The 13,865-nt window shown below is 47.5% G+C and overlaps 1 protein-coding gene across 22 annotated transcripts in view; it reads right to left on the bottom strand.

The window, feature by feature from the left end:
• Nucleotides 1–13,865, bottom strand: part of NCAM1 (neural cell adhesion molecule 1) — a 367,664-nt gene that overhangs the window by 29,444 nt on the left and 324,355 nt on the right. For 11 of the 22 annotated variants that reach the window (XM_060399278.1, XM_042232922.1, XM_060399283.1 and 8 more), the window contains 2 exons: nucleotides 13,253–13,384; nucleotides 11,899–11,913 (listed from right to left, as the gene is read on the bottom strand). In XM_060399278.1, coding sequence (XP_060255261.1) covers nucleotides 11,899–11,913; nucleotides 13,253–13,384 — 147 coding nt within the window. The remainder of the gene's footprint in view (nucleotides 1–11,898; nucleotides 11,914–13,252; nucleotides 13,385–13,865) is intronic. The other 11 variants (XM_042232924.1, XM_027979203.2, XM_042232925.1 and 8 more) reach the window with 1 other exon arrangement.

Below are 13,865 nucleotides of genomic sequence, written 5' to 3'. Positions count from 1 at the left end.
CCAGGGGGAAGGTTCAGCATCTGAGCAGTCATCTCAAGTCTGAAAAGTGCCTTTCTCCCTTGAAACCACATTTTTGGAGTGGGACTGGGAGTTTAGACAATTGTAGGCTCCCAGCATTTTTTCTTCTGCCTTAAGATTCACAGATCAAGGTAATTTTTAAAGCTAGGTCCAAGTTCTTAGCATAACAGAGGTTCCCTGACTTGGGGACCACACCTGGTACCATGCATGTGTGGCCAGTTTTGTCTGACTTTTTGAGACCCTGTGGAATGTAGACCACCAGGCTCCTCTGTCCATGGGATTTCTCAGGCAAGAATACTGGAGTGGATTGCCATTTCTTCCTCCAGGGGATCTTCCCGACCCAGAGATCGAACTGGCGGCTCCTGCATTGGCAGGCAGATTCTTTCCCAGAGCCCACCTGGGAAGCTTCGGGGACATCCCTCCTTTATTTCATATGATGTAAATGCTGAACATCCTCTTGTTTGAAAATGAGGACCCTCCCAACCAAGATCCTTTCCAGGAGTCTGACTGTAAATGGGACTGACTTGGGGCTCTGTGGCCATGCCCAGAGAGCTGAAGTCCTCACACGGGTCAGTGTGCAGGGTGACGGGTGCCACATACAGGGTTCACATACGTGGGGCGCACGGGACACAGGGCAGACCAGGGACAGGGCACATGCGAGACGAGCGGCTGATGGTCTTGTTCGTGTGGATGTCGCCCAATCAGCTCTCCGAGAAGCGAGGTCGCCGGGGACCCCTGGCATGCACGGGCACCCTGGGGGGTTACTGGTGTTAGTTTCGCTTTTGTGATCATCGCAGCCTATATGTGTCTCAGGTTGTGATGTGAAGTACACATTTCCAGTTAGGAGGGAAGGGCACGCATGTGACTCCCAGGGCAGGTTTGAATGGGTGTTTGATTTTACTTGGGCGGAGCTGTGAGCAGAGGCTTCATTTTCCTGTCACGGTCATGGTAAGCAAGAAATGCATTTACAGGATTGTGACAGTCACAATATTAACGAATTATTTTGTCACTCCTTTGAGCTTAATTAGGCTATAAGTTTATTTCCTTTGCTGCAAGGGTCAATGGTATGCTTTCGGATTACATGGCGATCTTCAGTCATGGTAATTGTTAAATGACTTTTGCTTTGATTTTTCTTTCCTCCTGCCTGGGGCGGGTGGCAGGTCACTTGCAAAGTGATATCTTGGCCATTACAGCCAAACTGCTCTAATTCCAAATTCTTAAATCTCTCATTTCAGAAAGTCCTCAATCTGCATGAATTTTATGAAACACTCTCACTGGTTTCAAGCAAATACAACCTTTGTGATGGACACATTTCTCTCTGTAGGTGTTCAATGTTATGTTTTCATGGAAATGTGACATTTTATAACAACTGTGCTTTGGAGAACTACTGGATAAAGTGAGATAACTACGCTATAAAGCTCACTTACAACATTACTTTCTGGGAAATAAAGTTTATGAACTATCTGGTAAAAATTCAAGGGTGCAAATTCGGCTGTGGTTAAAGTGATTTTACTGTAGCCAGATTTCTTGAAGCAACACATTAAATTGAAGGCTGTCTTGGTATCAAATTGTCATCTAAAGGCTCCAAAGGTTGATGAATTTTGGACGTGCATTGAGAACAAGAGGAAATCTCTCAAATGAGTTCGCTTAGGAAATCCGAGACAGGAAGAAATGAGTGGGCCCTATGTGCCAGGCTGTGGTCCCAGATTTATTTCATGATTCAGAACAAAGAGTTTTACCTTCTGTTCACCAGCGTGGACGACATCATCAGCACCATGCAAGCCACATGACAAAGTCACATGATACGCACGCACATGATTGGTTGAAAGGAAAGTGGAGGAGATCACATGGAAAATACAAAAAAATTAAAAACTGATGTAAACAATGGGCAGGGAGAAAAATCAACAACAAAATCACAGACTAAATAAAAGGAGAAATTAAATTAAATTAGCAGCATATATAAGAAACATTGGGAGGGCAGTAAAACTGCCCAGAAATAGAAGACTATTAAATCATAAAGAGCATTTGGTTAACAACAACACCGATAAGCATTAGATACAGCTGCAACACTGCATATTAATACCACACCAAGGAGCATGGACACTTGTTTTGAAATGGGGAGTTGTCTCTGCCAGGACCCGGATGCCAAAGTCAATCCAGGAGACTGCTGAAGGAGAAGAAAAAGGCAAGTTATTGTTCACAGATTCCAGAAATGTCTCGGCATCCTTGGGAAGCAAGGGCAATGAAACAGAGCATGGTCAGGAAGGAAGAGTCGCATGATTGGGTGCCCTGGAAGAATAAAATATCATATTACATTGAGAAACGTCATTTCATGTTTCCTTTGGAGCGATGAGTAGGGGGCTGTGGACCGAGGGAAGTCTGCTGGGTGCAGGCAGAGAAGGTGGCCAGGAATCTCTTCTTCCTTCTCTGTTCGTCTACTCAGGTTACCCAAGGGCTGCCAGACACACCCTGATCAGGACACATCTAAGAGGAGGGGCCACTATTTTGTTCCCTGCATCTGTGAGTCTGCTTCTCTTCTGCCATCGTCACTAGTTTGCTGTGTTTTTTAGATTCTCCATACACGTGACATCATACAGTATTTGTCCTTCTCTGTCTGATTTATTTCACTTAGCATAAGGGTTACCAGTGAGGAACAAGTACCAACTATTTGGTTTAAAACAAGCTACAAGGGTATACTGTACAACACAGGAAATAGAGACAATATTTTACAATAACTACAAATGGCGTATAACCTTTGAAATTGTGAGTCATTCTACTGTACACCTGTAATTTATAATATTGTATAGCAACTATAGTCAGTAAAAAATAAAAAAGGAAAGAACCATGAAGCAGTCTAATAAAGATTCTAGCAAAATAATAATAATAAAAAAGAGGCCAGTGAGGAAAGGGAATAGGTTTCCTTCTGGGGGTTGAGGTCAGAGCTCTGTCAACAGCAGAAATTGAACCGCTGGCCCAACGGGCCGAGAGTTGGACATTAGACACACGCTTGCTGTGGATACAGTCATCTCTTTAGACTTGCAGTGAATGGATAAGACATGAATGTGACTTCTACAATGAAAAGCAGTTTTCTTCTTTGGGTATGCCTACATTCCCTTCTGACCTGTGTTCTATTTCCATCTGAGTTTTCACTGTGTGACTGTGTTTCTTATAAAGGCCTTTTGGGTTCCCCATCTTCACTTGCACAGGCCAAGGGGTGTTTGGCTGTCACTAGTAGAAGCTAACTAACAGAGAGTGCAGACAGAGAGGCAAGGTGAAGATTCGTTTCTGCCCAAAGCACACCACTGTTTAAAAGTGATTCGAGAGAAATGCTTCAATCAAGTGAGGGCCTTCGCCACTGTGGGCTGGTACAGCGTTCGCTTCTCATTGTCTGACGCTGCATAGGATCCGGCATGTTCCAGCCACGGGTGTCTGCAGGAATTATACACAACTGAGCAGTTTCTCCTTTTTCTATTTGAAAGTGAAAGTGTTAGTCACTCAGTCGTGTCCAACTCTTTGCGACCCCATGGCCTATAGCCTGCCAGGCTCCTCTGCCCATGGAATTCTCCAGGCAAGAACATTGGAGTGGGTAGCCATTCCCTTCTCCAGGGAATCTTCCTGACCCAGGGATCAAGTCCAGGTTTCCTGCATTGCAGGCAGTTTCTTCGCCGTCTGAGCCAGCAGAGTACTTTCATTCACTCATAAATGGATCCATACACACATACACACAGAAAGCAAAAAGAGAAAGACACTGTTTATATTCACCCCTATTGACCGATAATGGGCAGATTTTTGGATGCTTCTAGCTACTCTGCTGTTGGCCCCACTGCAGTTCACATGTGCTACATTCTGCCTTGCAGTTTAGAAAGACATTCACGCTCAACACGGGCTGCTGCTCAACCGAGTCTGTCTTTCTATTCTCCCAGTAACCACTGGGACTTACAATTGGGTCAGTAGTCAAGTGGTTCAAAATAAAGGAGACTCAAACTTTCTTCTCTTTGGATGTCACTACTCATCATTTGATCTGTGGGCAGACATGCTTGATATTTTAAAATGAAACCTACATCAGGGGAGAGACACTTAATTCCTCCATAACAAAAAACTGGATCCAAGATTGTGTTTTACTTCCAGAGAAGACCAACCTACAGTGAGACATCTTAAATACAACCCGAGTTGTACAAGGACATTGTGTGGCCTTTTCCCGCTACGCTCGGCACGGCATACATACTGTGCCCAAGATGCAAAGGATTGGGGCATCACTGTTAGCAGGAGAAAGGGTGCTGTTAGTCTCATTCCTTTTCCAAATGCAAAGAAACCCATCACTTGAATTAAACCCATGCGAGCACAGCTCATTGTCGCCTGCCTGCTCTGCTGACAAAACGAAACCTCAAAAGCATCAGGAATTAAAATTCACTGCAGCACACATACGGAGGGAACACCAAGAAAGCAGACTCTAAGCTATGTTCTGCAGGAGAAAAAAGAACCATTTCATGCAACACGCAGGAACTCTTTTCTTCTCTGTTCAATTATGCATCAGAAACCCTGGCCCACAGAGTGGAGTGGGAGCCATATTTTGCATTCTTGCTTTCTGCCTTCTGCTCTGACTGCCTTTAATGGGATGCATGCCATTTTCCCTGTGTACTCAGAAATATTATAAAATCTAAAACTCACATACAACTATGGACACACATACACACACACACACATGCTCCAGTTGGCTTGTTAGGGCTTTCAGGCCTAACACACAAATGCACTTCATTAGAGCATCACAAAGATGAGTTCGGAACGTTTCAGGTTGTGATGAAGTGTGATGTTTTCCACGACGGGAAAGATGGGACAGTTTGGCCCTGACTCCACCATTAGGAGATGGATTCCAGAACTTTCAACTGGACTCTCAACACACAAACTTGAGAGAGCCTGGTGGTGCTTTCTCAAGCCACAATTTTTCTAGCACGAGGGAGGTGGTCCTCTCTCTGCGGGAGCAAATGAGGGCGTGTGGTCAAGGAGCAGAGGCTCCCTCCTGCCTCACCGCTCCCTCTCCCCAGGCAGCCAGCCTCTCCTGTTCCTCCCCTTATTTTCAGTCTTTCAGGTATTCTGTTTTAATGCGTGTGTGAGCATGTGTGTGTCTCTGTGTGTGTGGGGTCCTCTGTGTGTCTGTGTCTCTCTGGGTGTGTCTGTGTCTCTGTGTGTGTGTGTATGCATGTGTGTGTCTCTGCATGTGTGCCTGTGTATCTATCTGTGCACGTGTGTCAGTGTGTCTGTGTGCATGTGTCTGTGTGCATGTGTTTGTGTCTGTGCGTGCACGTGTGTCTGTGTGTCCCTGTGTGTCTCTGTGTGCCTGTGTCTCTGTGTGCTTGTGTGTGTCTGTGTGTGCATGTGTCAGTGTCTCTGTGTGTGCATGTGTCTATGTGCATGTGTTTGTGTCTGTGTGTGCACGTGTCTGTGTGTGTCTCTGCATGTGTGCCTGTGTATCTGTCTGTGCACGTGTCAGTGTGTCTGTGTGTGCATGTGTCTGTGTGCATGTGTTTGTGTCTGTGTGTCCCTGTGTGTCCCTGTGTGTGTATCTGTGTGTGCGCACACCTCTGTGGTGGAGAGACAATGAAAGCTGGGAAGAGATGCTCTCCTTTTGTCTTCTCAGCATTTCTCTAACCCTTTTCTGTTTTTAGACTTGCAGGTAAGTTTGGAAAGGTCTCCTTGTGCACACAGCTCTCTTCAAGAGTCACCCATCTTCCGGTGATGCTAGCTCTGCTCTCTTGGCCGGGCAGACAGCATGCTTAGGGACCCACACCAGGAGAGGAGCCTCCAAGCATGCACAACTGTTGCTTTCAACACTCAGGGGGCTGGGGCAGCACTGGGACCCAAGAGTCCACTCTACACAAGCAGCAGTCAGGCCCAGGGCAGCTAAGCTCTCTACTCACTAGATGCTTCGGTGGTTGTAAGAGCAGGAAGAGGCCAGGTTGCTATGGAAACATGAAGGATGGAAAGGGCACAGAAAGGTGAAAGAGAATAGAGATAAATTAAATTTACTGATACATACATGTATGTGTGTATTATACATATTAAGACCTTGTTATAGAAAAAAAAGAGATGGTAAAGGAGGTATGCTCTCATTTCCTTCTTCCCTGGTTTATCAGTATGAATGTAGATATTTTAAATAGATTACCAGAGGTTTTGCTGACAAATTACTCTCAGATGGCAAGTAATAATGTAACTCTTATTTATTCTTACTACGAATTCCACCTACTGCATGCTGGGCATTGTATCTTGTATTTCTCCTACTTAAACTCTGATTTTCATAAATACCTACAAAGTAAGCAGGAGATAAGGAGTCTGAGGTTCAGAGAGGTGGGGTGACTCATTCAAGGTCAGGGAACTGCATGCCAAATCAGGAGAGCTTGGAGCTGAACCTGGTGGCTGAATTCTTACTGTTCAAGTCCACTGCCTGGCAAGCAGTGCAAGAGCAGGGGGCTGTTTTCAAGTCAGACAGATGCCACAAAGGGCTCTGGCTTGGGGCTCCGGTCACTCCCGAGGCTGCTCCCGAGTGCAGGGCTTCTGATGTGCCGCAGGGATACGGCCAGCTGAGCGGCCTTGCCTGCTGCACTGACCGCGCTGAGCACTGGCTGCCATGCCACCCTGGGTCTTGTTCAGCTGCTGTCTCCCTGCTCTTTCCCCTAGGAGCACTGCGTTCATCGCTGCAAGCAGTGGTAGGCCTGGGGTGCTCCCACCCCCGAGGACTCAGGGGAACAGCAGGACAGGGCAGCCAAGTGAAATGAGGTGGTAAATGAGAGAGGCTCAGACACAGTGACAAAGCCGGAGGCTGACCAGGTGACACCACTGCCAGGCTTAGTGACAGTGCTCCCGGGTGGCAAACAGCTTGATCAACCCTAGGTTTGTTGTTATTTGGGAGCGGGGTGTGATGACTTCTCCTGTTTTAGAAGAAAAGCAAGGCTCCCTTGTAAAAGGTTAAATAATTTGTCTAATGCCTTCTGCCAGGCACATCTGCAAGCAGGCACTGTTTCTTCTCCCACAAATATTTACAAGAAATGTATGCAGTTATGGAGACAGCAAAAGCTACAGGCCTTGCTCTCTAATTTCAACGTCTGAACCCAACTGTGCCAATTAAAATGCCGGGTGAAAACATAACACCCCAAACATTTCTTATGACCCTGTGGAATTGACATTTTTCTTGGCAAAATCATTTGGCTTCTCTAAATAATCAGCTGACTACAAATCTGGAGGCCCGGGCTGGGGCGGCCATAGCCTTGGGGAGCCTGCCTGCGAGATTTTCTGTCCAGAGCAATGCTTTCCACGCACCTCCTCCTGGGGGGAGAGCTGCACTCCCCTCTCCGTATCTGAGCAGCCCTATGCCTACGTCTCATCTCATTTGCTCCTCTAAAACCCAGCGCTGCCCTCCACCAACAGAGTGGAATTATCACCTGGTGGAGGAGATCACGCCAGACAGACACACTGTGGCTGGCAGAGAGCCACCTGCAGGGAGATGGAAGATGGAAATGATACTCACTATCCAGATGAGACAACGGAACAGGGGTGGAAGAGCTAGCAGGAGCTGCTGAGGAAAGAAAAATGAAGATGAAAAAAAAAAAGATCATCTAGGCACATGGACACTGAAGGGGAAAATGGAAGAGGCAAGCCAGGGGTGTCAGTAGGAGAAGCTGAGGTGAGTTGCAGCGGGAAAAAGAACTCCATGCAGGAGAACAGGTGGCCTACAGCCCCTTAGAGAGCAGGACGCTCTGACTTCAAACCCTGAGCCTGAGCGGTGGCCCAGCCCTGCGGTTCAGGAAGGGACCAGGCCAGGAACAGCTGCAGGGCTCTCCAACCCTGTGAAAACACGCAGGCAGTTCAGCAGCTGTCTCCACAGGATCAGATGTCTGGAGGGAAAGACACCTGGCCCCCAGCTTAAGGTGAACCAACAGAAAAGGGGAAAATGACCTTGGCCGTGATGTTACCTACCTCTTCATGTGTTTACATTTAGGCAGACACCTACACAGATGGCACATACATATTGCAAAATGTGTGTGCACACCACTCTCTGATTTTAAGGTCCCGATAAAACAGAAACAGTCGTCTTCCTTAATGCTGTGGCTGGGCAAGGTCGGGATGGTTTGGGATCTGGATGTCACGGCAGCCACTGCTGTGCTCCAAACCCTAGGAAGTGTGATGCTCCGGCTGCTGCGGTGTGCGCGGAGGACCAAGCAAATCAACACTGAGCCAGGGCACTTTGAAGGGACTGGGACTAACCACGTAATGCTCACCAGCTCTCTGCATGGTGAAGCTTAAGAAATGGTGCATTTGAGACATTTTGGACACTGAATGGATCTTTAGTTTTTCAGTGGCAACTATTCAGAAGCTGTTCCATCAACAGTCACAGAAAACAGGCCCCTTTGAGAGCCAGATAAAAATTTGGAAAAACATCACCCTATCTCCAACCCTGTCTTGATGCTCATGGTTAGGTCTTTCTCTTACCTTCTAGATGAGGTTACCTCATTAAACCATCCAGAGCAATGTCGCTGGAATCAGAGCAAGACAGGCTACTAACTCAACATTACTTGACAATCTGGTTAATTCTAATAAAAGTGTATATCTCTCTTTTTCTCATTCTTTCTCTTTTATTTTCTTGGCTTAATTGTATGTACAGTTGTCCATATTATTCTGGCTGAGGGATGGGGTTTTATATACTTTAATCCCAATACATTACAATGCATTAACATATTTGCCATGTGGCATCTAAGGGGCAAAATATGAAACAACAAATTTCAAGATGCCACTTTTAAAAAGTAGAGACTCACTTGCAATCTTTATATCCTGTAAGAAAATGTCTATTTCACTTCCTGGTACAGAAGCAATTGAAGAGGCAACATTCAGGCAACGAGATTCTGACGGTGTGTGGTTCAACCATGGAGGAAAGTCATAAGAAATTATCATGTCACTTCTTTAGGGTTTTAGTAGCTCTAAGAAGGAAGAAGCCCCTCCCGGGGCAAACAGAGGTTATGAGCCTTCCTGACAGCATGCAGACACCAGGCCTCGAAATACATGAAACAGGGACATCTTCCCAGGCTGGAGTTTCATTTGTCCCGTTGGAGCCTCGGCTTTCATTGGCTTCACAGAAACAGAGGAACCTCCCAACAGGTAAGCCAGGCTTTCTAACTGGGTGGCTCCAAAGCAGGAGTCCTCGAGATACTGGTGGTACTGGCTAGTTTCACCTGCCCATCTCATGCCCCTGAAGGTGGTGGAGACCATTAAGGAATCATGAAGCAACCCTAATACTGAGACATTTCAAGTAACTTCAAGTGATGAGCAAATGGCTCTCCCTACACCTCCCAACTCAGAGAGCCAGCAGCATCAACTCTGTCCAGGGTGCCAGCTCCTGCTGACCCTGACCTGTCTCTTCGTCAGACCTGAGGGTGTACCCAGGGCCCACAGGGCCCCAGAAGCAGCCTGTGCACCTGTATCCCAATATCATAGGAGGTGGATGCACTGTCTGTGAGTGAGATGAGCCAGCCTCAGATGCCCCTGGTTCTTGGGCTTGGCGTAAGCCTGCGGCTAAACTGATGGCTGATCTTGTTTAAGTTCAGATAACCTTTGTGCCTTTCAAGGAATGAGAGGGAGAACTCAGAGAAGGTCCTTCCAAAAACTTATCCTCACTTCCTAGCAGCAGTAATTGGGTTTTGTCCTGGCAGTGGGAAACGCTGGCATCTTCCTTCCAACTGTAACCTTTCCTCAGGATGGGTTTAGGCACAACAGGTTACCTTTTGAACAAGACCCTCACTTCAACCCTAGGAAGGCTATGGAGGTGCGAGGGAAGACCATAACGATCAACTTCAGTGAGAGTATAATCATCTCCCACCCTGCTCAAGTTCTAGAAAAAAAATCACGTTCAGCTCTAAAACTGTGCCATGCTTTCTGTGTCTAAAAGAGGTTTGCTTTCTAATTCACGTTCAACTCTAAAACTGTGCCGTGTTCTCTTTGTCTAAAAGAGGTTTGCTTTTTAATTCTTTAAACCATAACTTAATTAGGTGATTGAGAAAACTGACTTTCCTTGTCAGTAGCAATGCCTACTGCTGTATTACTCATGACTGACTTGGAATGAAGGACTGACCCCACCATCTTCCAAAGGACTTCTTGGAATCTTGCTTGGTTAATCATCCATTTTCATACTGGCAGATAACAAACAATAAGATCTAGAGGTCTTCTTTTAAAAAAATATTAAACACTGGCTTTTAAAACACAGTGTGCTGCTATAAAAATTCTCACCTTGAAGAAGGCTGGGCTGGCAATGAATGAAAACCACTTACAACCTTTGAAGTTCCAGACCCAGTTACTCAGATTCAGTACTCAAACCCCAGTTACTGGGTAGACACTCAGAAGGAGGTCTTGCCTCTCTGTGACGTTACTAAGCCAGCCTCTGTTTATGGATAAAACCCAGAGGAGTGGGCACCTGAAGACCGGGTTAAAGATCCAGGAGGAAGGTGCCCTTGTGCCTTCTGGATGCTCTGAGGGCAGAGCTGAGCTGTCGGCCCAGAGCGGACAGCTGTCAGTCCTCACTGACAACTCCAACCCCCCTCCACTCTATCAGACTCCTTCCAGAACTGGTTCATTCAGGAACTGACTCTGCTGAGAGAGTAGATTTAGCCCTTGTTCAATATCTCAGGATGCCTATACTGAGCTACTGCTGGTGCTGCAATATTTCTGAATAAATTTCAAAAAGATAAGCTTCCCTGAGTGCCTGTCAGGAGCTAGGAGCGTTGCATGAAAAGAATGTGCTGCTGAAGACCTCCCTCCACCCTTCTGAGCTCAGCCTGGGAAGAAGCCGAGCCTCAGTGGACGTGAAGCCCGGGGACACCTATGCAGGCAGAGACCGGACCACAGTTCTGCTCCTGGAGCAGCAGGGACGCTCCAGTTACTGCCGCTTCCAGGGCCACTACTTCCAACTTACAAAATTAGGATGTCCTTTTTGGGGAGAATCACCCCCTTTCTTTGTTCTTGGCAATACTGCTACTAAGTAGCTGGCTGTGTGTGTGCGTGCTAAGTTGTTCAGTCATGTCCGACTCTGTGCGACTCAATGGACTGTAGCCCACCAGGCTCCTCTGTCCATGGGATTCTCCAGGCATGAATCCTGGAGTGGGTAGCCTATCCCTTCTCCAGGGGATCTTCCTGACCCAAGGATTGAACCTGGGTCTCCTATATTGCAGGTGGATTTTCCCAAACATGGAAATACATGTTGCAAGTAACCTAGTGCTAAAGAACAGAGTTCACCAGTTAAACTGGCGGCTTAACTCCCCTGCAGGAGGTGCCCATGATGCAAACCCATTCATGCTGCGTGGGGTCCCCCACCCACGCTCCTAGAGCCTTTCAGCTACCACCTGCCAGACAGAAAAGGGAGGTGCAGTGAGCTCAGTTCTTTCACCTCCTAAAAGCAAATGTGAAAGGCCTTCTGGGTTCTCGTGACCATGCAGGGATTCTGCATAGAGGCCTGGAGAGGCTGTGGTTACTTTTCCGGCGTCCCGGCTAATGGTGAGATGATGCCATATCCTTATTCAGAGGCCCTTTGCAGACCTCCACTGTGCTTGGCTCAGCAAAATATTGCCACAGGGCAATCGTCACACACAGAAATTAATAAATAAACACAATTTCAAAAGACAAAAAATTTGCATGCTCTAAAACAGGACGAGTGTTAGCCTCTTGGAGTAACCTACAGACATTAACAAGAGTACAACTAGACTAAGGTCAGTGTGGTTAGGGCCCGGACGGCATCATCTACTCCAGCCTCTAGGGGACGAAAGGGACTGGAACTAAATTAAAAAACTAGAACTAGCAGATGTTAACACTCTAGAAACAGGTAATGAGGTATGAAGAGGCACTTACGTGGAAGAGGGCTATCTGCATATCCCATGGATGGAACACAGACGAAAAGAAAAGACAAGAGACAGACCCAAGAAAAAAAAATAAGATGTAAAAGAAATGAATAGGATCTGCAGAACACACGGAGCTGGAAACGCAAATTATCAAATTACTTCAAATCCAGAGAGAAGCAATGCCTGTAGGAGGAAGATGAGACAGGCTCTCTACTTCTGCGAAGAGGCAGGGGGATCACTCTGCAGGCCCTTGACCCCATAGGGAAGAAAGCAGAGGATTCTCCCATATGCCTTTTGACCCCAGGAGTCAGAGGGGGGACCAGGGAGCTCTGGGACCACTGGGGTTGTCTTGCTACAGCATCTTCTTCACCTGGATGGACTCACCATCCTCCCTGGGGAGGAATCCATCTGTGGAGGGACTGAACTAGACCAGGGCTCACCCAGAGCTTGGCTGTGTGTGGGGAGGGAGGGAAAAGTATGGCAGGCTTGGCTTAAGGAAAGAGGGAGCAATGGAGGAAAACAGAACTGCAACCCTGAACGGGATCAGGAAGCAGGGACTCCTGAAAGAGGCCGCGACCAAGGAGACCCCAACGGTGCTCCTGAAAGGAGGAGGGGTACGAGTGACAGAGGCCATTTTTTCCCTCTTTATTTTGTTGGGGTTTTGCTCCTGCTCATTCATCCTACAGCAGGCTCTGTTGCCCTGTAACTGGATATCTCTGCTTCATTAAAACCCCACAACCAATTATGCCAACCATCACTGCCTTTACTGTCTTCCTTCAAGTCACCAGGTGCTTACAGCCCATGTGAGTGTGCGTGTGTGTGCATGGGTGTGCGCTCAGATGCTCAGTGGTGTCTGACTCTTTGCAACCCCGTGGACTGTAGCGTGCCAGGCTCCTTTGTCTATGGGATTTCCCAGGCAAGAGTACTGGAGTGGGTTGCCATTGCCTTCTCCAGGGGATCTTCCTGACTCAAGGATTGAACCCAAGTCTTCCTGCACTGGCAGGCGGATTCTTTACCACTGAGCCACCTGGGAAGCCCCTAGGGCCCTTGTGACAAAGAGCAAATCTCCAAAATCTGTCCCCACCACGCTGCCCTGAGTCTCCTCGGTGCCTCTGATAACACGCGTGCATGGTTTTCCACCCCGGCTGCTACTCTAACAATTGGACCAGATATTAGACTGTGTCACCAAGCCCTCTGAGAAACTGAGAACCAAGGGAGTGGTATCGGGCGCCGCTGAGGGCCAGAGAACTAGGAGGTGGGACCACTGTGAGCAGAGGGACCTGTAAAGACAAAAAGCTGTCATCTGAACACTGGATGCGTCCCCCCACCCCAAAGGGATGAGCCGGGCAGCAGGCTATACTTACGGACTGGCTGCGTCTTGAACTCGGAGGCGGCGCTGATCTCGCCCAGGCCCTTGCCGTTGAGGGCTGCCAGCCGGACTGCGTACGTCGTCTCAGGCTTGAGGCCCACGATGGTGACGATGCCCTCCAGGCTGGCTGTTGTGAGAACATGTAAAGGGTCACAAAGGGGGAAATGCCTATTGGTGAAATAGTGCAGCTGCTGCGGAAAACAGGACGGCAAATCCCTCTGCGATTAAAGGTAGAATTCGATCCAGCAGGTCCAGTTCTGGATCTATGTACCAAAGGGCTGGAAGCAGGGACTGGAACAGATATCTGTACAAACATTCACAGCCGTCTTGTTTACAACAGCTGAACTGTGGAAACAACCCAAATGTCCCCCGACAGATGAATGCAGAAACAGAACGTGGTCTTCCACACAGTGGAGTATTGTCCAGTTCTAAAAAGGCATGCCATTCTGATGCACTACGACGGGGATGAACCTTGAGGACATCACGCTAACTGAGATAGGACAGATACAAAAGGACAAATACTATATCATTCCACTTATATGAAGGACCTAGAATAGTCAACCATATAGAGACTATTAATAGTCAACTATGGGCTTCCATGGTGACGC

This window comes from Ovis aries, chromosome 15, assembly GCF_016772045.2.
Source record: "Ovis aries strain OAR_USU_Benz2616 breed Rambouillet chromosome 15, ARS-UI_Ramb_v3.0, whole genome shotgun sequence".
Taxonomy (NCBI): Eukaryota; Metazoa; Chordata; class Mammalia; order Artiodactyla; family Bovidae; genus Ovis; species Ovis aries.
Note: the sequence above shows the minus strand (reverse complement) of the source record. Positions and strands in the feature narration are given on the sequence as shown.